Source organism: Lemur catta, chromosome 11, assembly GCF_020740605.2.
Source record: "Lemur catta isolate mLemCat1 chromosome 11, mLemCat1.pri, whole genome shotgun sequence".
Lineage (NCBI taxonomy): Eukaryota > Metazoa > Chordata > Mammalia > Primates > Lemuridae > Lemur > Lemur catta.
Window position 1 is genome coordinate 60,617,130 of NC_059138.1, and position 26,290 is coordinate 60,643,419.

General features: G+C 35.9%; 1 protein-coding gene across 1 annotated transcript in view; it reads right to left on the bottom strand.

Annotated features, from left to right (window-relative positions):
* THSD7A (thrombospondin type 1 domain containing 7A) overlaps positions 1-26,290 on the bottom strand; it is a 226,359-nt gene that overhangs the window by 143,810 nt on the left and 56,259 nt on the right. Inside the window, 2 exon segments of the mRNA XM_045564151.1 lie at positions 5,742-5,954; positions 7,424-7,579. Coding sequence (XP_045420107.1) covers positions 5,742-5,954; positions 7,424-7,579 — 369 coding nt within the window.

The following is a 26,290-nucleotide window of genomic DNA, read 5'->3' on the forward strand; positions in this document are numbered from 1 at the left end:
AATTTTTTGCCTCCTCTGTCCCAAAATTTATCGGTTACTCCTACAGTGATCCTATCACTCCTTAGTCAAATCAGGACACTTTTGAGAACAAAAGATGGTGCTATTAATAATGACCACAAGAAAAGGGTACTATCCCGAATAAGCCTTTATGTTCTGAGTTACTTATTTCATACCAAAGGATATTTCTAGTTTGCTGTGGCCCTCCTCAAACATTTTCTCTTTTTTCCTTAAGATCCTTACTCTCACTTCTCCTAGACCCTTCTCACATCCTCTTTTACTATTTCCAAATTCCTTACCTATCTCCCCATACTGCCAGAGATAACTTAAAAATTCTTCTATTTTATTTTGCATAACAACTCACCTCTTTTTCTTTTGTTATTATGAAGGCAATGTAGACAGTACCACACATTTGTCAACCAAAATGCCCCATCAAAGCATTTTCCTAAACTGGAAAACTGCATATTCACATGGGCAGTCCTCTGTAGTATAGAAAACAATATAATCAGGTTTTAGGTTTGTTTTAGTTTATACAATTTCTAAACTCCTTCCCACTATAATTAGCTCTCTTCCTGTAATGGACAGTGTTTCTGGCCAGCTTGGATTCCCTGGGTTCCTTTTCACAGGATCTTTGCACCAATCTCTCAGACTCTGCCACTAAAGCTTCATTCCTTACCTTTGGCTGATTGTCCTTGGACTCTAGAGTTGTCTAGCCATCATCAAGACCTGGATATTTCTGGGACTGACCCTCCTCCTTCCAGCTAGCAGCTGTGGGCCGATGATTGGTGTGAGAATATGAAAGTCCAGCTCTTTTACTTCTATAATCACGATCTTTGAGGTTTAATTTGCACTCCAGAGTGCCTGACCTAATTAGACTGAGTCTACAACTTCATTTTTTTTTTCTGTGCAGAAAAGAGTCAACAAAGCAGGCCTGCGACTGTCATCCTTAAATAGTCTTACACAAGGGTGGCCCTTGGTTTGCATCTGGGTACTTGAATTTTTGGAGGGCTCCACCATTCTCTAAATGAAAACAATGGCTCGCTGAGCTTAAAGTGTTTTCTTCTGGGAGTCTAGAATTTTCGTATGTGCTAGGAAGAGGGTGACTACGCGGCTGACTGCTGGTATAAGGCCTGGACCCCTAGCTCAGTGGGCTTCCCTGGTAGACAGCGCTGTACTTGTGTTGTCACAATTCTTTGGTGGAGAGATTAAGCACATCCTGTGTGACTCCACTGGGAAAGGGCTCTTGGAAGCTTGCGCATGGTTTCTTCTGGACTTTGCCCCACATGCATTTTCCTTTTGCTGATTTCATTTTGTATCTTTCCATTGTAATAAATCATAGCTGTGGGTACAACCGACCATATACTGAATCCTGTGAATCTTCCTAGTGAATCTCTGAACCTGGAGGTAGTATTAGGATCCCAATACACATTCTCCCTTCTCTATTTTGCTTCTTTATTCTCCCTTCTCTTACTGGTTTCTTCTGGGAGCACATACTTAATGAACGGCATGCATCCTAATCCTTGACCTGGCCTATGATTCTGGGGGAATCTACAAATATTCTGAATCAGTCAAAATATTAGTCTCAACTACAAGTTCTGTAATTTATTTCTATTCCAGACACCCTTGGCTCCCCATCCTCTACTGCCTCTCGCCTCCTTCTGAACCCCTCTAAACAGTTACTCTTTAATAAATATATATTTGGACAAATTAATTCAGTGTTTATACAGTTTATAAATTGCATACAAATTGTACTACAAGGCTTAAAATAGAGACTGTCTTACCCCATCTCTCTCTAGGCTGAGTCTTGTTCTCCAGTGGTAAAAACTTGCAATAGTTTTTAGGTGTTTATTGCCATATTTACCTCAAGATATTGAAATGATAGGCCTTATATTCCTCTTAATACTTACAACATGGGAACAAAGAGTATGACATAAACTACTTAGGAAAGAAATATTCAAGTCTTTTTTTCCCCTCTACTCATATGTGGAAATATATCCATTCCTATCCATTCCAGAAGGAAGATATCAGAGATAAAAATTTCAGAAAGGTTAAGCAGTTCCATGACAAGCCAGTGCCCTGGATATTAAAGTCATCTTCCCCCAAGCTTTTTCACAGTCAGTTCTCTTGATTGATGATATGCAGAAATAGATCTCAAAGGAGGCAGAAAAACTTGCTATAAAGGCTTGCTCCAATGCTCATCTCAATAAGTTCTTAATCACAGGTCTTCTTTAGTGTTAATAGAATCCAGCCAGTTTGCTGTGGTGCTGAGAGTCTTTGGACAACAGAGTTATTCCCTTTCAAGAATGGCACAATACACACTGATGGCCCCAGCTGGTGACCCTTATTACTCTCCCTACTGTACCATTAATAACTGTGTAATGATGAATTGTTTTAGTGACTTACTTTCATAGAAATACTTTTGGTTTCATAGAAATCTAGGTCAAGCAGAAAGTGAACTGTGCATGTTAATGTCATTGGTTATAGATTAACTTCTGCAGCTCAGAAGGGCAGGCATTTGAATCTACTGAGGTCCACTGCTTTACAAAATGACACAGAAAACGAAATAACAAAACTGAGTTTTTGAAATTCACATGGAAAAGTGTCAATACTCTGATATTTGAAATATGGCATGTGATAAGGAAATACGGATGGCATCCATTGTTTATATTTGGTTTATGGTCTCAAGTAATAAGTAAGACAATATATTTTCTTTTTCCCAACTCCAGCCTAAAGCCCTGCTTCATTCAGCCTCTAACCAACCAATTTAGGAAACAAAATACTCTCGCCTCTCCAAATTTACACCCTTAAATAAAACACCCAACTATCATAAAAAAATTAAATAGAGTAGCTTTGAGGTGTTCTCATAGGTATAAAAATCCTCTAGGATTCCCCCAGGCCCCAGACCTCTGAAGTAGTTCCTGCATTTGTGCTCAGAGATCTGGAAGTGCTTTTCTGATGAGCTTTAAATTTTATGCAGTATTTTTTTCTATTACACATAAAATGTTTATCTCTTTTTGGAGAGTCTAATTGTCTTTTGAGCTCTCTTTTGTCTTGCAATTCTATTCCACTCCCCTGTCTGTCAGAGAATCTACATAAAACTCCTCCTGAGGGCTCTTACAACCTTTCCCAACCCTGCTCCTTAGAAGGCACCTGCAAAGAAGAATGGCAGCAGGAAATCCTAATGATCTCTGGAAGCCTGGACAAAGCCTATTTCAGGAAAAAAAAAATAGAAATTTTAAGTGCCTTGAGGCCATTAACAAAGTTGTGAAATTTGTGAGAAACGTGGGAGAAAAAAATGTCTTTTTACTATTTGCGAGGTTCACAGGCTCTAATTCTTCATGTCCCTAGTCGAGCTTTAACTTAATTATAAAACAAAATCTATAGCCGCAGCCCAGGCCTAGAGGTAGAGTCTGTACAACTAATCAACTTTAATTCCCTAGGCCCACTTTAATTACAAAACAACATTTGGTGCAGCTGCTAAACACTTACCAGGTGACCACATGATAATACTGGAGTAGTATTTATAAGTCTCCAGCTTTTGCTCTTATTCTATCAGCATAATTATGTCTCAGTTATATACAAATTTGAGCAGGCTCTAGGATTTATCAGAAAAAATAATTTTCTTGATTTTATAGACCCTTGTAGTTGAGCCAGTTAAAGTATCAAATTGCACTACAACTAATTAATGTCAGGAGATCAAAATTTAATGGTGGGAGAGATGTACCAGTAAAGGACAATAACAACAAATTGAGTACCAGTTTTGCATACTTACCTGCTTTTAATGCATTCTGCTTGTGAGGCAGACAAAGTGAAACCAGCTTATGTGTATTGTGAGTTATCACTTTGCTTTTTAAGTTTTAACATACATTACTCTCCAAGACAACTAGATATATCTAATTCATACCACTGCTTGTTTTTTAGTGTTTCCTAAGACAAGTTAGGATGCCATTATTTGTGTTACAAAATAATTTTTACTTGACAAAATTATAATAAACCACTATTTTTTAAATAGCTATATAAAATATACTCAATTTGCACAAATATCCTGGAAGATCAGTGTACTCAGTGAACTAGATGTGATTTTTCGTTGGACAGCACTGAGGCAGTTCCATGCACAATGAACTTTTCATTTAGCTTTTTGCTTCATTCAAATATACTTTCATAATACCTGGGGCTCTAATTCCTCTGTAGGTCTATAGAAGGACAAAAAATTATTTGAATTGAGGAAAAAAAATCAAGAAGTCCTATCACTAAGGTAATTAAATATGACCCTTACTGTTTTTTTTTTCACAGCAATTCAAAAGATTAAAATATAGAGTACTGTCTAATCTGAATAAGGATTTGAAGTGTGAGTAAAAGAGAATGTGCTTCTTTTGCTTTATTTTCCTTGATGCCAGTCTCTGAGTGTTACTTTCTACTTCTTTTCTTTCCCTTCAGTGCAGAACAGGGAAAAGCTAAAGAGAGGATATATCATAGCTGATTATACCACCGTAGAAAAAAGCAGAATACATAAAAGATATCATAAATGATTGGGAGCAATACTCCCCTTCTTCACATTTCAACCTCAAATGCTGGTTCAGATTTCAACTACTACTGTCCTGCATAGCTTCCTTAGACCCTGGACAAAGACAAAAGCTAATTTCTCAGTAATAGCAGTGTCTGTCAGTCTTCCACCCCAGAGAGTATCTTTCTTTACGACTAAACAGTGGCTGAGTCACGGGAGGAAACAATTCTGCTTGCTGGAAGAAAATAGAATGGAAGGAATTATGACGGTTACCAGATGTTGTAGTACCCCTGAGGGGGCACCAGAATGTTTCTGCATATGCTGTAAACAGCACAAACTGTCAAAACATGGGACCCTGGGGTTTAGTGCTCATGCTTCTCTGAAGTACAGAGTCATAGGATTCGAGAGTTAGAAGCAACCTTAGAGATGATCTTGTCCAGAGGCTTTAAACTGTGTCTGAGGGAGTCCTGTGGTTCCTAAGCATGACTCAGGGATTGCTGAGGGGTACAGGGTTCTCCCCCCAAGCAGTAACAGCACTCTTAGGAAGAATGTAACAGAATGTAACTCTTATATAAAAGAGCTTACATCAAGACAGTGTATTTTTTTTTTTCTCAAACAAAAATTAGTTGTTAAAAGTTCTGGGTAATTCCTGTGGTTGGGGAAAAGAAACTTGTGGAAAACCCTCATCTGATGGCTCCACGACATTCCTAGAGAGGAGGCCCCCAGAGAGCAGAAGGTTGATTCAGGAACTTGAGGCTATAAGCCTCATGGTTTGTGAGCCTGGAAATTAAATACTATCACTAAGACACAGTTATCAGGGAGAACAAAAAAAAGATTTCTAGAGTCAAGTAGTCAAGTCAACCAACCCTTACCACCCTTCTTTATTTACATTTTATTTTCTAGGACAAATTAAAAAAATATATCTCTTAGAAAAATGTTTCCTTTTCTTGTTATTTTTAAATATGGCAATTTAATACCCTCTTTCCTTTATGATGATTTAATTGTTATTCTACATTACCTGTTCTGTTTTCAAATTAAAATATATCCTGTGACTGTTCCTGGAACCTCTCCAGTACCACCATTAGAATGAGAGAGAGAGAGGGAGAGAGAAGTAGCAATTTCTGTTTGTAAATGGAACCAGTTATGATGAGAGAAGACACAAGATTTTAACATAAGGTCAAAGCATATCTCCAGGGTTAAACAGACATTCATAAAAATGCAATAGATACATCTGTCTCACCATCACTGTTGATGCACACAACCTCTTGAACTTGTGTGCCTGGACCACACTCCTTTCCATTATCTGGTTCACAGTCTCCAAGCCTCACTGCTTTCCAGTCATAGCACGACGGCTCTTCACAGGGAATGGCTTCCAGTAAGTGAGGGCAGTTTCCAGTCCCCCCAGAGCCTCCAGTGGGCTCATTGGTAATACGCCGCTTCCTCAGTTTGAAGCCTGAATTATTGGGGAAAGAAAACATGTATTGTTACCATCAGGGGTTGAGCATTTTAGAAAGCAGAATAAAACTCCAGAGTGAAAGTTGGAAAGAGCAGAGGGAGAAGTCATGTCTGTTTTGAATCACTGGTGAACTCCCAAACTCTAGCTAAATGTGAGGTCATAAACCATTTATTAAATAAATAAATGAATGGATGAATGAACAAAATATAAAAAGAGGGACTTTGGTTTTAGCTTATTACAGTAAAGATAAGGCAAGAAGTGCCATGTAACTCCCATTTCCTTTGTAGGGCTGAGGGATACGAGAGACAGAAATAGAGACAGAGATAGATTTGGTCCATTTGGCAAGTCTATAGTTATAGAATATTCAAAGAAACAATGAAATCTCAAACTGTTCAGAAATATTCATGGGCAGATGAAAGTGCTATTATTTTTAATTCTTCAGCATGGTCATGTGATTGAATTTGGAAAAGGAAACTCTGAGAAGTTGGATGGTTCTAGAGAAACTGTCTCTTTGAGCCTTGGTTGATTTTAGACTCCCTGGAAATTTGATTTAGGAACATATACCATCTGGGCTCCAATATGGAGTATTCAAAGTTCTGCTCTGTGCTTTAATAGCACCTAAGTGTTGCCCTTCCTGGCAATGTATAACAAAATTAATAAGTCTGTTTATTGCTATATGAACACACTAGAATCACTAGAAGACTGCCCATTAAAAGAAAATAGAAAATATTTTCAATTATGTGAAAGATCATGTGCAAATTAGTCCATCATGCCCACCATGAAGTCAACCACTGCATTTATTCCACTCCTTTTAGACTTATATCATTTGTATCACACAAGTAAGCAAATTTTTAAAATTTTACCTTCAAAGTAATAAGGAGCTCTATTTATTGGGCACTAGCTATGGGACAGGCACTGAATTACGTGCTTTATGTTTACTATTTCTTTGATACTTTAGAGATAATCCGGGTGGCAGATATTATTACACCACTTTTACATATAAGAGGACAAAGATTTAGATAAGCTATTAATAATTACCTTACCTAAACAGCAAGGGACAGAGTAAGTTTTCCAATCAAGACCAGTCCTATATCACAGCTCATCTTAACCATTGCACTAAACTGCCTCAGATGTTCTCCATCATGTTGTCTAAATTAACAAGTATTTTGTCTATGTTCTTCCATTTAAATTTTTTATTCGTATAAATTTAAGGGATACATGTGCAATTTTGTTACATGCATAGATTGCATGGTGGTCAATTAGGGCTTTTGGGGTATCCATCACCCAAATAATATACATTGTACCCATTAAGTAATTATTCATCTTTTGAAATCAATACTCCTTAGCCACTCTGGAAAACATCACAAATGAATAATCACAAGGAACACAGAACAGCACTTTTAAAATAATTCACAATTTGACTCAATTGATAGAAATTTCAAGCATGTCATATTAATATTACATACCTTTTTTGCCTTGCTGGTCATTACAGTTTTCATAAGTACAAGGTCCCCAAGCTGACCAAGGTGAAACCTCACATTCAATTGGACAAGGAATGTGGCACAACTGTGTAGTATTAGGGACGGGGCCAGTGCATAATTTCAAGTCCACTGGTTTTGAGGCTGTTTGGAGAAAAATACAAAGATCTTTAAGAATGAAACAAAAAGAAAATGTTATGGTCAACAATATGATTTTTCTGTATGGAGAAGGAAAGTGCTTAAAGAAGTGGAAGTGCCACCAAGACAGCATTCCAATGCTTCTCAGCTATATCCTGAGAGTAAAAACAGAAGGAGGAGGCAAAATAGAAGAAGCAGTATAGTATAGTCAAGGGAAACTGGAGAAGTCTTAACAAATTGCTTGGCTGCCAGTTTTACCACTAATTAAGCCGTGCAATTAATAATACTGAATGTAACTTTCCTAGTCAGTAAAATAATCCTTAAGGCTATTTCTAAAATGCTACAGCTAGATTCCAAGAAATTCAAATCTGCTTTAGAAGACTGAAGATAATAGGAGAGGGACTATAGCTTTAATATACATGGAAAAAGTGTCCACTGAGTGGCTTCTGATGGAGCACTCTCCTGTCCCTTTTGGTCCATAGGTGTTGAGAGGTACCAAGTGCACATGATGAAGGAAGAGCTCAAGCGGGCGCTATGCTCTCTACCTCCAGCTGCATGACTCACCCAATGCTTTCTAGAACTTTTAAAGAATACATTATCTGCATGTGTGGCCCCAAACTGACAATTACTAAGGAGACTAATTTATATGTTTGTTCATAAATTAAACAATGAACTGTGGAGAATGTTGTTTGTCCTTGCTTCTCCTCTTTTCTAATTTTTATGCCTGCAGTTTGGCTCACATATATTTGACAGTTAATATCAAGATATACTCATAGTTCTGGACACAGAACTGGTTAAAAGTGACTAAGTGAGGAAGATATTTAAAACTATATGGACTGTATAAGACAATCAAGTTTAGTTGTATTACATCTATCGATATCCTAATAGCTATAGTTACTTTGTTGTAGAAAAGTTTAACAAGTAATTGTCTTGGTCACACATTTCCTTGAATAAAAACTAGTTCCTGTTTCACTCTGGTAATTTGGAGAGCTCTTGCTTATAGAATAAAGGACTTAAATAATGAAGGCTTAGATATTTCTTATTCTCCTACGTGAAAAGACTTTCAAATTCCAATTGCACAGGATTGTTCACAGAGAAATTAAAATATTTTAAACTATGTCATCCTAACTTTTAAATAAAAGTACTGAGTATGTCTGAATACAGTTTAAACTCTAAGACAAATTGTAAGCACTTGGGCATCCCCTAAGTTCCTGCACACACAATCCTAAATGCTATCTAAAGTCTATGTCATTGACTTCTCTTACTGCCACAGTTTTTCTCCTGAAAAAATTCTGCAGCTTTTATTTCTCCTTTTTCCTACCATTGGTGCTTATCACCTCCATCCCCCAGCCTTGCTCAAGTCACAGAACTTTCAGTTTTAATAGCCTAGAGGGAAACCCAGAATTGCATAACCAGAGATCTTTAATTATCCGGGGCAAAAAAAGGCAGTTTCAGAGAGACAGAAAGTGAGAGTTTTATTACAATAGACTATCATCAAGGAAATTTCTAAAGAACTCATCTCCCATGAAAAAAAGAAAGTGAACATAGAAGCAAAGTCTAAGATTCCAGATGAAATGGTGGTCAGAGAAAATATTGAATTGTTAGATAGATAGCGAGGGACCTCTGGCTCTCCTAGGGACAAAAAGCAGGTGCCTTGCCTTAGTGCTGCCTTGAGCAATTGCCACACCTGGGGAAGAAGGACAAGGGTGGACACCCCGCTTTGATGTTGCCACACCTTGATCCTGCCCCAAGCAATTGCCATACCTGGCGGACTGAGGACACTCTGCCAATGTGCAAAAGAATGCAAAGAATTCTCCAGCCCCCAGACCAGATGGCCCAGGCACAGTAGGGTCTGGAAAATGACCTAGAGTAACCTAAGGCTGACTATCATGCCATTAACTGTCTATCAGAGTGATTCAAGGTGCAGTTTGAACCACGAGGAGGGCCCAATCCAGACAATATAAAACAGGACCCCAGACCATAACCAGGGCCCCTTGTTACGACAGGGGGGCCAGTTTTTCTAATGTGGCGAATGTATCTTGCTTTTGCTCTCTAAACCTATCTGTTCTTCAATTAACTTCATTTCGTGCTGGCCTGCTATTGGTGTGTCTGACCATTCCTCAGCCAAGAGCACAGCAAGAACCAAGAACAGCCTACCAACCTGACAGAATGGGAGTAAAAGTGAGCACTGACTATAAAAGCATAATTATAATGATTAATTAGGAGAGTGTGGAAGGCAGAATAAAGGTCACCCAAAGATTCTATGCCTTAATCTCTGGAACCTGTGAATATGTTATCTTACCTGACAAAAAGGACTTTTCTGATCTGAAAAGATCTGATCAAGGATATAAACCTCAGGGTGGGGAAAGTAGCTTAGATTATCCACGTGGGCCCAGTGAAATTACATGTGTCCTTAAAAGCACATATCCTTTTCCAGCTGGGTCAGAAAAATAAGATGAAAGAAAAAGGAGGAGAGAGCCAAGGCATAAAAGGTACTTGATTTGGCATTGCTAGCTGTGGAGAAAGGGGCCCAGAACCAAGGAACATGGGTGGCCTCTAGAATCTGGGAATAGTCCCAGCTGGCAACCAGCAAGGAAGTGGACATTTCAGTCCTCCAACTGGAAGGAACTGAATTCTGCCAATACCCTAAATGAGCAAGGAAACAGTTCCTCCCCTAGAGACTCCAGAAAGGAGTGCAGCCCTGCCAATCCCTTGATTTTAGCCTCCAGGGATGCATTTCTGACTTCTGACCTACAGAACTATAAGATAAGGTATAAAGTTTGTGGCAATTTGTTATGGCAGTGGTAGAAAACTAATACAGAGAGATAAATAGTAAGACACAATTAAAATACAAGACCTTTCATAATATATAAGTTGCTGGTGGGTGATCAGAGTAAAATATTTTAAAGCCCTTAGGAAGGCCAATATATTGACTATAAACTGTATTCGTTTGGGTCCACACCTTAAAATTTGAAGGCAATGTCTTTTTATAAACAGGATAATGATGTATAACTTCTGAGCCATGGGAAGCAGTATAACAATAAAACAGTTGAATTTAATTCAAAGGAGAAACAGAGAAAGTGGAACAAGGAGAATAAAATAAAATAAACAAATGCAAAAACTAAACTTAACCACGAACAGCCAGATTATCAGACTTAATAGAGAAATATAATCTAAAATGACATATCCACTAGTTTGTCAAAAATTTAAAAAAACTTGATAACGCCAAGTGCTGGAGAAGATGTAAAGGAACCAAAACAGGTAAACACTGCTGGTGGGAATCTCAGTTGTTTGGGCCACTTTGGAAGATAATTTGGAATATTCTGGTATGGTTGAAAAGATATGCATACTCCTAGGAATATACCCTGGAAAGACTCAGACATTTACCTCAAGAGATAATTACAAGAATTGTTATTGCAGCATAGTTTACAATAGCAAATAACTAGTAATAACTTAAGTATCCAATAAAAAAGAAATGAGTATTAAATGGTAGTATGTCAATGCTACAGAAGTGGAAACAAAGGAACTAGAGCACAACTATCAATATGATGAAACCCACAAACATATCAAAGAGTGAAAAAAGCAATCAAAGAGTATATACTTAATGATGCCATTCATATAGTTTTAAAAAACAAGCAATATGATAAGGTTTTGGGATGCATAAGTCCAAGAAAGAGGAAGGAAGCCACTAATATTAGGGGCATGAAATGACATGTTCAGCTAGGCCCGATGCTTTAGGACCCAGCTTGGCACTCACACCTACGCCATGGTGTTCATCCTGCTGACGCAAACAACTTCAGAGAGCATCAGTTCGCACACTATGTGACAATAATGGATTGAGACAAAAAGAATAAGACTACTTTATAATTTGTCTAAGCAAAAACAAGGTCACTGTGAGAGCCACAAGAATATCAAGCATTCCCCTCTCCCAGCTATTGTGAGTTGAGTTCTGCTTCTTTACAGCTTTCTTGCAGCTGTAGCCTCCTTCTAGTCTTTCCTCCTTCCAGATAAGGTTTATTAAGACACACTGTCATAGAATTATCCTTATGGCATTCAATCCAGGCAAAGCCCACTTATTAGACTCCTAAAAAAGTCACTTAACTAAAGCCCCAATTCTATAATGAATCCTTTCTGACATTCTTACTAAGACGTCCACAGTTGCCCAAGGTGTGCGTTCTTCCTTGCTCTAATTGAGTAATAAGCCCAGCTTGTTCAACCACAGGTGTGTATCTGGTGGTCTTTGGCAAAAATACATTGACAAGCCAAATATATAAATAAAAGTAAAGAATGTAAACACAAAGTTTAGAATGGGAATTTCACTTGTGGGTGGAGTGGAATGTGATTTACTTTATAACAAATACTTGTTGGTATTTACTATGGGTCAGGCAATGCTATGTTGTTCCAAGTACTTAACAAATATTACTTCATTGATTCTCACAAAACTCATGGGGTAGGTATTTAAATTGTCCACACTTGGGGAAACTTAATAACCACAGGTTAAGTAACTTCCCCTAAATCACACAAATAAGAAAGTGTACATTTTGGATTCACATCCAGGCAGTTCAGCTCCATAATCTTCAGTGTGCACCTCTAACTACTATTCTATGTGATCTTGCAAGGACAGATAAGGCAGTTTCAATAATATGTAATACCTACATAAATACACAGATGTGCATACATGCATATACATTTAAAATAGATCATAATGAATTAAAATTAACATGGGGTTATTAATATAGTACATGTCATATTAACATAATAACATGAAGCTATCAAGATAATCAAATATCAATGTTGGTGGTCTTTCAGTGAAAATTATTCTGACTTTGTGTTTCATTTGGAAATGGAAAGTAAATTTTCCTTCTACCAGATATCAAGAAAAAGCTCTCCAATTAAATTACTATTGGAATATTCTGCACTTATAACAGTAGTAAGTAGTTATACGGAATTTACTAAATAAATAATTTTAGTCCTCATAGCAATCTCATGAAGTAGGTATAATTGTAATCTGACATTGACAAATAAGAAAAATGAAGCATAGAGAGATTAAGTAACTTACCCAAGGTCACACAGCCAATTAATAACAGTTGGGATTTGACTTATCAACTATGCTATACTCTGATATGGCAATAGGTGGGTAGAAGCTATGTTCTTCCCTCAGTTCCCACTCAAGTCCTAGAAATATATAATACAAAGGATGGTTTGACTAGAACTACAGAGAGTTTTTAGAACAGTCTATTTGGCTACTGCTGTGGAGGAGTGAGAGCAGAAACTGGGAGTAATATTCATCTGGAAATGAATCCCCAGTATTTTAATTAAAAATGATTTAGATTCTCATTATTTTTAACCCCAAATTTTTCAAAACTAAATTATTTTTATTCTAAGGCCCCCTAAATGTGCCACATGTATATTTTTAATTTTTTTAATTATGAAAATATATCTTTGGATTCTCAAAATATTTGGAGTCAGAGATCTCACACTCAGTCTACTTTAGACCAATTTGTATAATGATATGCCTTTCCTGTACTCATTAAAAGATGTATTAGGGTTCAAAGGTTGAGAAAAATGCAATAAGTTTAATAATTCATTCATCCATTTAGCAAAACAGCTGAGCATTTTAGGCACTCAAAGCCTCCAGATACTGTATCATTTTTCCATTGTCTTCCTTGAAAATCTACTTTTTTCTTGAATTAGCATTTTATTTCCTTAAATAAGCTTATTTGATTGCTAATTCACAATTATAAGGAAATTCTCTTGTATTTAAATCTTAATTTCTGTATAGGAACTGACAAAACTTTATTATTAAATATAAAGGTGCCTGATAACAAAAGAAATTCCAAAGACCTAAAAAAAAAAAAAAAAACCAAATCAGTTACAAATGACTTTGCTTTCTCTTCTTGTTCTTTTTTTTTTTTTTTGAGTCAGCTAAAATAAATATTAAGTGCTTGCTCTTTGCAAAGCCCTGCCATTGTATGAGGCACTATATTCCAAAGGGTACTGTGGGGCCAATGGCAGTAGTGATGAGTTTTTGATTGTCTGTTTTGCTATTTTGTTTTTCTTAATTATGATAAGTGTTTGGTAGTAATTTAGGATATATTTAACCAAAACAGTTTTAATTTCAAAAAGTTTCTATCAGTGGGTTACTCAATACTTGCTTATACCTTAGCTAAAAGCACTAAAAATTTACCCTTAAGAACTGGAGTCAAGCAAACAAAGAAAGCCTTTATCTTGAAGATTAGTCAAACTTGATATGTAACAGTGATTGCTTAAACCTTTTTGAAGATGTTCCTGTACTAAACTTTATTCATAGAAATTTCTTGTGTCTTTCTCAGCCTAGGTAACTTAATGGGGAAATAGGGACATAAAACTCATCATATTAAAAAAATAATAAAGCGTATTATTTCCAAAGATCATACACTCACTCCTTAATCAATTTTGTGGCTCTGTATAAAACTGATTGAGAATTATCCCTTGGTATTTAATGTGCTATAAAGCTCCTGGCCAGACCTTTCTGGCTATGATAACTCATTACTGAGCTATTGTTTTTGATTAGTCTTTTCTTCTTTTAACCCAAGACATAATATAGTTTATTTAGAAAGCATACATGAGTTGCGTGAGTAGTACTTGAGTTCATTTTCTACATCATACTTAATCCCTTCAGTATCTGATGACTAATCATGGCCTCCATGTAGTTAATGAATTAGTAGCCATGATTTTCAACCCCGACTATCCTGTGTGATCATAGATTGCTTCCTCTTTTAGAATGCCTGTGCTTACTGCTTGGATAACCTCTTGAGTTATGTTGAGAACACAAATCCAATATTTAAAAATTTTGTTTGTTTCTTACATTAGACCAATTCAGAGTTAAGCTGTTCATTTGAGTGGTCCCTGTCTTTGGTATTAGGGGATTTTTATATAGGCCCCTTGATATTTCTGTTTGTTTACTCTTTTGACTTTATAAGAGGTGTAAGCTTGTTCTATTTTGGTTTATAGGCAAGTGAAAGCTACACTGTATACATTTCATAAATTTAGATGAGGTTCTTCCCAAATATTTCAATAAAGGATTTTAGGCCCAGATTAAAATAAATAGCATATTCCTTTTTCTTTTCTCCTCAGGCATATATTCTAGTTTTAACTTCTCAATTTTGAGAGTTGATGACACTGATTTTGGGGAAGGAGCTAGCTTCTAGCGCTGTAACAGATATGGACGGATCTCCAAGAAAGCCATTTCCTCTATATAAAGGTCTGAACCTGCCTTGCAGCTGCCTGCTGCCTAAGTGCTGCCTGTCAGCAGAGTTGGGAGGGCATTCGCATTACTGCCCGTGACTGCCCTTGCCTTGCGCCTTCACTCTGCTGAGCTGGGCTGCCAGTGAGTCTTGTCAGGGTCCTTCCTACTTCTCTTATGGATTCCACTCCATCTCACAGGGTTTGCACCTTTGCCTTGGTGCCTCCATTCCTTCAGTTTTACATCAATGTCATCTTAGCAAATAGAAACTGCTCCAAGAACCTCTAGATGGGCTTTCTCCTCATTTCAAAGACAGCTATAGGGTTTTTCCTATTTGCATATTCATTGGTCATTTGAGGGAATTATAGAAGGAGTTCCAAAAGTCTATACCCATGATACCATATTGCCTAGAACACAGCTATCCTCATGCCTTGACTCAAATAAAATAGAACTGTGGCATCCTTTTAAGTATGCACAGAAACAAACACATGTCAGGTAATTTCTCTCATTGACCCTGTTTTGTAGACAAGAACATTTAAAAATGCGGGGGATTGTTCAAAATATACATCTTCCTAGTAATGCCAATCATTGTTAGGATTTAAATTTCACAAATTGTATCAACAGCTTGATGAGGACATCACTCTCCTACTACAAGAATGTACCATCTGTTGCAACGCTGCAAATATGGAGGGGTTTTTATTTTTATTTTTTAAAATAGGACACATTGTAATATAGAGTACATAAACTCACACTGAAATCTTCCAGTACATCACTATTAACTCAAATTTCCACTTATCACGTCCCTAACTAGGAAAACAGCACTTAATAGACATTGTAAGTTACAACAAGCAGTTTGGAACATGCATGTTATCCACAATATAATGACAGAGAATCTTCACGTATAGAATTTGAAAAAATTACAATCTTTGTTTTGAAGTGAATACTGAAGAACAATCTGAGTATGTAATCAAATAAGGTCTATAACCAGCTCCACACACTTGCTGAGCTACTTCAAATATAATTATTCAGATAACTAAGTGTATTAGCCTTCGGGGGCAGTTATAACAAAATACCACAGACAGGGTGGCCTAAATCACAGAAGGAATGACAGCCTGACTTAAGATTTAAAATGATGCTCTATTGCTGTGTGGAGAATCAATTGTGGAGGCCAAGGGATGCAGAAATACCTGTTAGGAGGCTATTCCAATAACACAGGCAAGAGACAGTGACTTGGACCAGAAGGTGATAGTGGAGGTGAAGGGATTGGAGAAATATTGAAAGTAGAGCCAGGAGAATTTCCTGAGGAATTGGTTGTGGGGGTAAAAGAGAGAGGAATCAAGTATGGCTCCAAAGATTTTGGTTGAAGTGACTAATATCTAGCTCTTGGTTGTCATCTCATTGTTTCTCCCTGTTCTTGACTCCCTAGACTGTGCTATGTCTCACATTGCTTTTCAGTTGATCCGAGTCCTCTGCTCTATACAAAATTCCAATTGACAGCAATCTCCCCAATTTCTCCTTCTTGTTCCTCCACTCCTGCCTTGCTTTGTTCCACTTATAATTAACCCCCACATCCCCCATTCCTGCAGCTACCAGATGAATTAGCAGGTCTGGTTTAAACTTCTGGGTTTGACATTTAAACAACAGTTTTTAATACCTTAGGTTCCCCTTTTATTAGGCTATAGCATGATGACTGCATGTATCCCACTCATGGTGAGATACATGATACCCATATTAAGACTCCTTAAAAAATAGCAGTAAGCCTTCTGAGATTATTTAAACTCTAGGATGTGTTTCTTAAGAACAAAGATAAAAGATGAAATGTTGCGGAGTAACGACACTGCCTGTCAGAAAATATCATCATATAATGCTGGAGTTTTTTGGAATGTGACAGTTACTTGTTTCCAACTGTGTGGAGCATAATCATGATTTTCATGATCCGTGCTCAACCTTTACAACAGTGATTTTTTTGATTTCCACTACATGTAACAATTACTGGGGGTAGGGGTAGCAGTGAGAGAAGGGGATGTTTTAAGATAGCAGATTCCTGGGTTCTATCCCCAGAAATTCTGATTCACTACATTTGGATTGAAACCCAGGAATAAACTAGGAATATGAATTTTTAACACACACTTCAGATGATCCTGATGCAGTAATGCTTACAACACCCTTCAAGAAACACAGCTATGGAGTATAGAAACTGAAGTTAACCACAAGATGCAACAAAGCACTGTGGCACTACATGCTTACCCATTAGAAAATGCTATGCACATTCCGGAACAGAGTTGCACGCACTCTTCTGAAGAATTGCTTGCTATTGTCTTTGGCCATAAGAATATTAAGAATGATTTCTTCAGTGGTATTTCCTCTTTCTGCTGGTTAGGTATTTCTGGAAATTTTTCTAAGTCTACATTCTCATTTTCACTTATGACAACATATAAGCTGAGTTTGAATACTTTATTCTTTTTCCCTGCCCTACACTGTACACCATAGATATAGTCTATGTGGATTCTGGAGGGAAATGGTTTTTAGATTAATTTTCTAAGAAAAAAATGAGAAGAACAGAAGAAAGATTAGTTGGTAATTATATTTATTGACCCATGAGTTTCATTACTGAGTCCATTTATTAATATTTATTTATTCAGTAAATATTTACTGAATACTTACTATGTGTCATGTATTCTGTTAATAGTTTTTACCCAAAGCAGCTTTACAGAATTTATTTTAAAACATCTATTTAACAGATCATGGAGCTTGTACTATTTTCATACATACATACTCTGACATTGTTTTAAAACATTTATTTTGTGGAGGGGAGATAAGCATACCTCAGTGTTATGATTATAGATGTCAAATAAAAGATCAATATGAGTTTGTTCCTTAGAGGAGAATTTTGGGCTAGACATATAAATTTGGGAATCTAAACAAAACCTGATGATCCCAATAATTTCACTATCCAGTCATTCTCTTTCACATCACCCTAACTTAATCCTCTGCATAGTGGTTATTGCTGATATTTTCTTATTTTGTTTCTTTGCATATAATTTGTCTCCTTCCATTAAAAATAAACTCTGTGACAGCAGGAATCTTTACTGTGTTGTTCATTTCTCTATTTTCAGCATTTAGTACAGTGCCTAGGGCATAAAAGACACTCAAGAAATACGGGTTCCATAAATGAATGAGTGAATGCCTTCCTGCCATAGAAAATAGAAACATAAACATTATCATACCTGTACAGCACAGTTTTATTGTCACTAAATAGGAGTAACCTTAATAGACCATTAGCTCTGAGATGAAATTATTATTTAAAAGAAATGCACATATTTGTAAAACCAATATCACTTGGAGGTCAGGTAGCTATTTCCCAACATCAAACTGGCTTACAATTAGTAACCCTATGCTCAATGGCACAGCGGTTAAGACCACGGCTCAGGAGCCAGACTTCTTTGATTCACAATCTTGGTTATGACATTTACTGGCTACATTCTTTTAAAAATTATTTAATCTCTTTAAACCTCAATATTTAAAATAATAGTGCTTATTTCGTAGGCTTGTGATGAAGCAAATAAACGTAAAACATTTAGTGTCTCACATATAGTAAGCACCCATTATCCTCCGCCTCTTCCTCCTCGTTGTCATTACTACTTCAAGTTAACTCATTTAGTTCCACAGATTTTTACTTATCTTGAAGAAGATAGCAGAAAGCTAGATTATTTTCTCTAAGAGATGACATTGTGGTTGATGCTGGGTCTACTATGCATCTGTTTCAGGTTTTTGCAAAGGGTTATGAGCTATAGAATAGATTGAAGGACTTTTGATTTTCCTTATTTGTGCCTAGATAAACTTTTTTCTTTTCTCTGTATCCAGTTAGGCCTGGACTCATCCCCTATAGAAGTGTAATAATATTTTATACAATCTTATGTCTACATCAAGCCTTTTAATTTTCACTTGAAGATGCTAATCCTATCCTCACCTAAATGATAGTTGGAAAATGTGTCTCTGCAGTTCATTTAACTGCACCTAAGTAGCTGTACCCCAGATCCTTGTGTCAGTGTATGCAAGGAACCTCTCTTGCCTGAGGGAATAGCTGTGCATCCACTCATGCAGTACTTCCATTTTGAAGTCTATGCCTGGGTTATTCTGCTTAGCAGGGACCTATAAATCTGTACCATATCATATTAACCTCCACTTGTTTGCCTTTACACTTTGATATTTATGTTAGTGGCCTACATGGAAGAAAATGGAGTAAAGAAAAGGCTTCCTTATAAAATTCATTGTGGTGTTTATTGTAAAGATGTTAATGAGGTTGTAATTCAATACAGTTACAGTGTCCTCTTTATGAAGGCCCACTGGTGAATTTTCTTTCTGACCCTAGAACCAGGAAGTGTCGTTCTCCTTTAGAAGTGGTTTCTATTGTCTAATGCAAGCTGTGAATTTCATAATTGATCCAGTGTTCCTGTTTACATTGGCTAGTATAAGCTTAGAGCCAGAACTCTTGGTCAACTTTGAGAAATTCACAGAATCTTACAGCACACATTTTGTGCACTATCTTTATTATATTAATTATTGGTTTGATATCCTCTTTCTACTAGCAACTTTCCTTTGCCCCACATTCCTCATCCATTTATCCTCAAAATTACTTTATTTCCCTTTATTATATACATTTATCTACAACAAAATGTAACATTTTAAGTATTAAAAATCACATAATTGAATGCAGGAGATTTTTTTTTCTAACTGCATAGAGTAAATGCTGCTTGATGAATTCAAGTCACTTTCAAACCATCAATATGAATTATTTTCCCATAAACAGTCTACTATGGGGAAATCTACATATTTTTACAGAAGACAACCATTGCCACATCTAAAGGACACTTCATACAACACAAACGCATATTGTTCACGTGGTAACAGTGACTATAATTCATAGCTAATATCTGTGGGCTTGATTCTGATAGTGCCACGTCTGGGACAGAGAGTAATTCACACCAGGTGACTTGATATACTACAGTAGAACCATATAAAATTGCCACTAATGACAGTTCTTGACCTACAAAAATAGCAATTTCATATAGTTCAACATAACAGTGGTGCAAATAACAGTGAACAAGACTCCACATTGAGCTTACGGAACTATGTCAGGGAAAGAACTTCTTAACTGAGTTGGCTCCTAAAAAGGGCTTAAATTATGCTTAGTTTTTCTTCAGTTTTCTGTGATAACAAGCATATCTCTAGGCCATTCTTATTTGTTTATTTCTGCAACAAAGACATTATCAGCTAATACAATGTAATGGACCTTTGATGATTTTTATAATGTGGACAGTGATCGTACCCAGTGTATTTGCTCTGAAGCAAATTCACAGGGCAAGGAAGTATCCCTGGAAAGAGTGTAGATTTTGGAGTCAAAAAACCAGCATTGAGTACATGATTTGTTGCTTATTATTTCACTAAGTCTGGGAAAATTATTTTTCTAATTATCCATGTAGTCACGTATTAATGGGAAAACACCATCTACCACAATATGTTAGTGACTTTGCTTGCCCTCTTGCCATAGATGTTTAGAAGACAGTAAGAAATAAATCAATAGCTTTCTTAGTTAAAAACATGACTCTTTATTTTCAAAGCACTTTGGTTCTAATGGAGTAGGAACCTAATTGATCTAAGGCTACTTTAACCAGATCTACCTGAGGACATGTAAAACACTAAGACTCTTTTCTAAATCTTCTTGTAATGGTGAAAGTGTTGTTTTTCAAGTAATGAAACAATCCCAGGGTTATTGCAAAGCTTTTCCTTCAGAGTCCTTTGGCAAAGGGGTACTGCTTAAACTTCTCAAGGATTCTGAGTCACAGAGGAAGGGAAGCTATAATTATTCTGTCTCCCATAACTACAGAAGTAAAATTAGTTATAATTCTCTTAACTCTAAAATAATACAAAGAAAGCTTTGGAAAAGGTCTACATTTTCCAAGAAAGGAGCAATTTCATGTATAATGTAAGCACATGGCAGGATTTTAACACATATAAAGAGACTCCATGCATTATACATCATTATGTTTATCAAACAGCAAGGCCAGTATACAATTATGCTTTTATTGTATACTAAAAGTTTGAAGAGAAATTGATATTAAAAAAATTCCTGTCTTTTGCTCAATTTAAACAGAAAAGTAAACACAAACAAAAGCAATTAATATTCATTGGGCATATAATAAATGCAAGTCCTTATGCTAGGAAATGTTTTACATATGTTATCTCATCAAGCCTTTGAAGAGGAAAGAAAAACAAAGGAGGGAAAGAATGTAGTGAGGCAGATGGGTTAATTCAAAATGAAATTCTATCAATTAAATGTCCAGGAAGTCAACATCCTCTAAACAAAGGGATTTCTCTGTCTTTTTGAAAGACATTTCTAAATGACACAATTAGCAAATGTACCCAGAACCCGGCTAAGAATAACAGGTTGCACTAAAGAAGTTTGGTGAAGGGGACACTCCCTCACACCCTCTCTCAGAGGCTTAAAATTTTAGGAAGTTGGCATGAATAGTATAGAATCATATATAATCAAATGGCAAATCGTGTAATTGAGTACAGAGGGCTATAGGTTTTAGATGAAGGAAGATCATTAAGATCTTACAGTTTGAAAAAGGTTATCTAAAATAGTAGGAGATATTTGGATAATTGGGACAGTGGTTGAAGGCATTTCAAGGCAGAAAATAGAAGAGCAGCAAAACAGAGATGTCAATGGTTTCCATTGCAATAGACACGACGTGATCCTTAGCTTAGAAAGAGTTGTCCATCCACAAATACAACACAGCCTCTGACACTGGGGGCATGTAGCTTTGCTGAATATAGAAAATGTAAAATTGTAAAGAGGTACATCAAATGCATACAATACAAGAATACAGAATACTACTTCGAATTCTTGATTTGCATTTAATGTGCAGTTTTTTCTTAAATTAGTTCACCCAATTAGAGGCATTTTTAGTGGATTCCAAACTAATAATATAATAATAAGGATCCTTGTATTTTGAGTGTATTTTTGTGTGCAACAAATGGGGTGATCTTTCCAAGATGAATCTGTTGTTACAGCTTCCTTTTCCCATTGCTATTCTCCCTGGTTTATTTCCCTTTTTATTGCCCATTGCTTTTAGAAGGAATAAATATTAATGAGTTCCACAATGTAGTTTGTACTCCTCTGTTAACACTGGAGAGAGTAGCTACTCCCTATTGGGCAATCATCAAGCAAGGCAGGGAACAACCAGCCCCAGCCACAAACCATTTCTTTTATATCTTTGATAGCAGGAGTGTGCCTCTGAAAAAATGCTATTCCTTCACCAGTGCACATCCCTGAGTGCTTGTTTCAAAATTCCTCCCGGTGCTATCATTCATCTACAACAGACTTGATGAAATAAGTGCTTAAGGGTTACAAAAAGCACACATACTACAGTCACTTGATAGTGTCAGGTTAGGTTGACATTTTATCCACCATCTTTCTTTCATTAATGGAAAGTCCTGTGCTAACATCTAGGCTTCTTTCCATCTCAGGTTACAGGTATGAAGTAAGATGAAACAGTATCTGAAAGAGTGTTGGGTTTTCTCCCTCCCCAGTTTCCTAACTTAAATACTGCTAGGTATAGTGGATTTCTAAAGATTTACTGCTCAGAGACCTAAAACTGGGGCTCAAGGAGTATATATAAGACAAAAATTAGAACTGAAATTTCCACTTCACTTCCTAAAATATATAGTGACTTTTTCTAGTCACTCCATTCTCTCCAGTCTTACCTTTAGAACTATGGGGAAATGAGGCTTTTCAGGAAACATATGCCTGTGTTTCTGTCTCTTAAAGTGGCAATTCTCATTGGCTTTAATAGAACCCAAAAGTCTATGTTAGTATTAGGGGAAGATTTATTGAGAAGCCTATGAAGCTTAGATTTGGAGCCCCTGACATGCATAGGCCCCATATCAAGCTCTGGCAGAGACCTGAGTGAGTAATTTTGCATTTGGAATTTTGCAATTTGGTTTTGTTTTGTAATAATTAGGATTCCCTAAACTGCATAATCTTTGGGGGTCCCAGAAAACCTGGGCTCCCCTTCCTCCCATACCAGTCCCACCCAAAGCTTTGGAAAGGGCCTTTAAAAAGACTTTCATTAGCTTTATGGTAACATCAATTCCTGATTATAATCAATGATAGCACTTATAAAAAACAGAGATTCCTGCACCCACTCCAGACCTATAGAATAACAACCCCAGTGGGTAACATACAGGAATTTTTATATTTTCTTAAAGCATTCAGGTGATTCTTAAACCACATTTTGAGGCTATGTGCTTTAGAGAAAAATATTAATAATTCACCTGATGAATAAGGGTAAAGATTTTTGATTAAGGATGGACCATTGTGTAGTTCACTCTCAGGGCTTAACTGGAGAGCTCCAAACTGACACATCCATAGAAATCTACCCATGTCAGCCTTGTGAAGGGTCAGCCTGAACTCCAAATAAACAAAGCTATAAATAAATACAGGGCTACTATTTAAGTTTCCTGATGACAGGGATCATGTCTGCTTTTTAAAAATTCTGTCTTCAACATTTAAATCAGTGACATAACCTAATAGTTGTTCAATAATTATTTGTTGAGTGACCGAAAGAACAAATGAGATATCTAAATTTATAAGACTTCCTCAATCAGACTGCCATTGACATGCAGAAGAGTAACACTTGGGAGAACAGACACAGAATGAGTTTAACATTAAGTACTTGATTCCAACTGGGCATTCCCAATAAGTACTTGATTCCAATTGAGCATTCCCAAAAAGCATTAAATCTTTGAGGCAACCAAATAATTAACACAGTGTCTTAATAAATGCAATTAACATTGCCATTATCATCCCGTCATCATTATTATTACTACTATTTTCTTTTATAGTGGGCATTTGAGACTTAAGTGTAGGTGTTTATAAGTACTCATTATATTAATATTTCATATTATTGGAGATAGTCCATTATTTCTAGCTGATTAATATCTTATTGTGTGATACAATCATTATTCAATGTTTTATCCTTATTAGCTCTATATCACTCACATACTTTATTAGCACATCATCTATAACTTGTCCAAGACACCAGTGTTATGCAATGAATTTTATTATTTTCTCTGGGTAATAATTCCTTTGCCAATGTCACTCATCTTTCCCATTAGCAAACAAAGAAAAATTAGAATTATAGAAAGGGAAATAGGTTTGAAATCCTCATAAACTTTTACATGTATTTATTCTTCAATTCTAAAAGTTTGCAATTGCTTTCATGCCTCATTGAACAATATCAATTTGGTAATATAATTTTTATTGAGTTTTATCTTTGTAAAGGTTATCTTTCACTCTAAAAATATTGGAGAAAATTCTAGGCATTACTGATTATCCAAGAAAATTTTCTATCAAATGCCATTCAATTGGGCCAATCATTAATTCTTCTAAATAGTTTTGGCATTGTACACAAATATAGTTGAAGTTAATCTTGTTATTTTCTTGATAAAATATAATTTTCAGCTGTGCTTTGTACATAAAGATGGCATTATTGACTAGGGAAATACAATATGTGATCTGTTAGTCTGTTTGTATATTTGCCAACAGTGGTGAATGTTTGGAGTAAATATCCAAACTCTTAGTTTGATAACTGTAAACATTTGCATTAAATAATAGACTTGGTTGGTATAGATACAGTTTATAACTAAAAATCATTTTCAGTAATAACTTCTGACTTTGACATTTTAAAGCTCCATTCCCAGTCTTCGTTTGGTATTAAATCATCTATGCAAGAGAAAAATGAGTAATATTTTTCTTTTATTTAGTACTTCTATTGAACTGATTCAATTTTATCCAGCTCCTTTTATTTCCTCTATTAGATTGAAAAAATACACATGCACATTACCTAATTATTAATAATTTATCATATTGCTGTGTAATACATAATTATAAAATATATTAATAATTATTAAACTAAAATGTATGTTTTTATTAATAATTGTCCTTCCTTTTTAACAAGCATGATGACAATAAAATATAAGGGTGCTTTGTATTTTCACCCTTTTCCCGAACAATATGCTCCTTATCATTTCCTCCTGTCATATATTATTGTTGTTCATTAGTTAATGCACATTACAATTATTAGTATTGCTTCTTGCATATCTATGCTTATTTAGCTTACTCAGGTATTTACCCTGTTCTTTGCTCATCTTGAATCACTGTTTCTTGGTTCAATTTCCTTCTTCCTGAACATCATTTAGCAATCTTTCAGTAAGAAAATTTATCAGAGGTAGTCCCTTTCATCTTTGTGTTACTTTTTCCCAGACTTTTGAATGTTAAGTAGCTGGGTAAATAATGTTAAGTTGATAGTTATTTTTCTCTTAGTACTTTGAATATGTCATTTGAGTTACTTTGTTTTTATGCAACTGTTGAGGATTTCCCTGTTAACTTGTTAATTCCTTGGTATATAATCTTTTCCTTCTCTGGATTTCTTCTAATATATCTTAGTAGTTGGTGAGCTGGGATCTCATTACACTGTATCTAGGTGTGGATATTTTATTACTTTGCTTAGAAATTGTTTTTTTCTCATACTGTTCTTATCTTTCATCAGTTCTGGAAAATTCTCTCTCCCTTTCTCTCTTGTTCAATTCAGTTTGACTACTATCCTTTCTTCTATTTTCAACCTCTATTCACAGTGTTGCATACTGAATAATTTCCTTACTTTTGAATAAATTCCTTACTTTTGTCTTCAGTTGACTAATAACTCTTTAACTCAATCTGCCTAATCTATCTCTTTGTTTATTTCCAATAAATGTATTTTTCAGTTCTAGAGCTACTATTTCTGTTTTTAATCTGGTCTTTTTCATTGTGATTCATTATTTTTCATGTTTTAAGTTTTTTCCTTTATATCCTTAAAAAGTTTTAGCCTATGTATTTTATGATTTCTATCTGCTATTTGTACAATAGTTCTAATCTTGAGAGTCTAAACCTATTATTTACTAGGCATTTAAAATCCCATTACGATGAACTATTTTTCCTTGAAAAATTCATAATTTTGGATGGTGCAGTTTCTCAGGGGAACTCATGTGTCTTAGGTTAAGGTATTCTTCTTTAGAGAGTTTTTTCTTTTATTTCTTTCAGGCACCCCAATAGTACCACTAACCTGATACCATTTCATACATTAATTTCTCAGCTTTGTAGTCTTTGGACTCATGGAAGAAACCATAAATTTGAAACTAAAACTAGTTTGAGGATAGGCCAATAGTTGAAATTCTTAGGAAGAGGCTTGTTTTTCCCCTAACTTGAGGCTGAGGCTGAGGCTGGTCTGCTTAGTTGCCATCTACCTTTACAGGTAAGTTAAGTTTCTCTACTCACTTGCTGCTATAACCAACCCTTAGAGGTTAATGAAGTAATGTAGTATTTCTGCTTGAACTCTCTTTCTCCAAAAAATTTCTGTATTATAATTCCTTATCAGCTTCACTCCTCC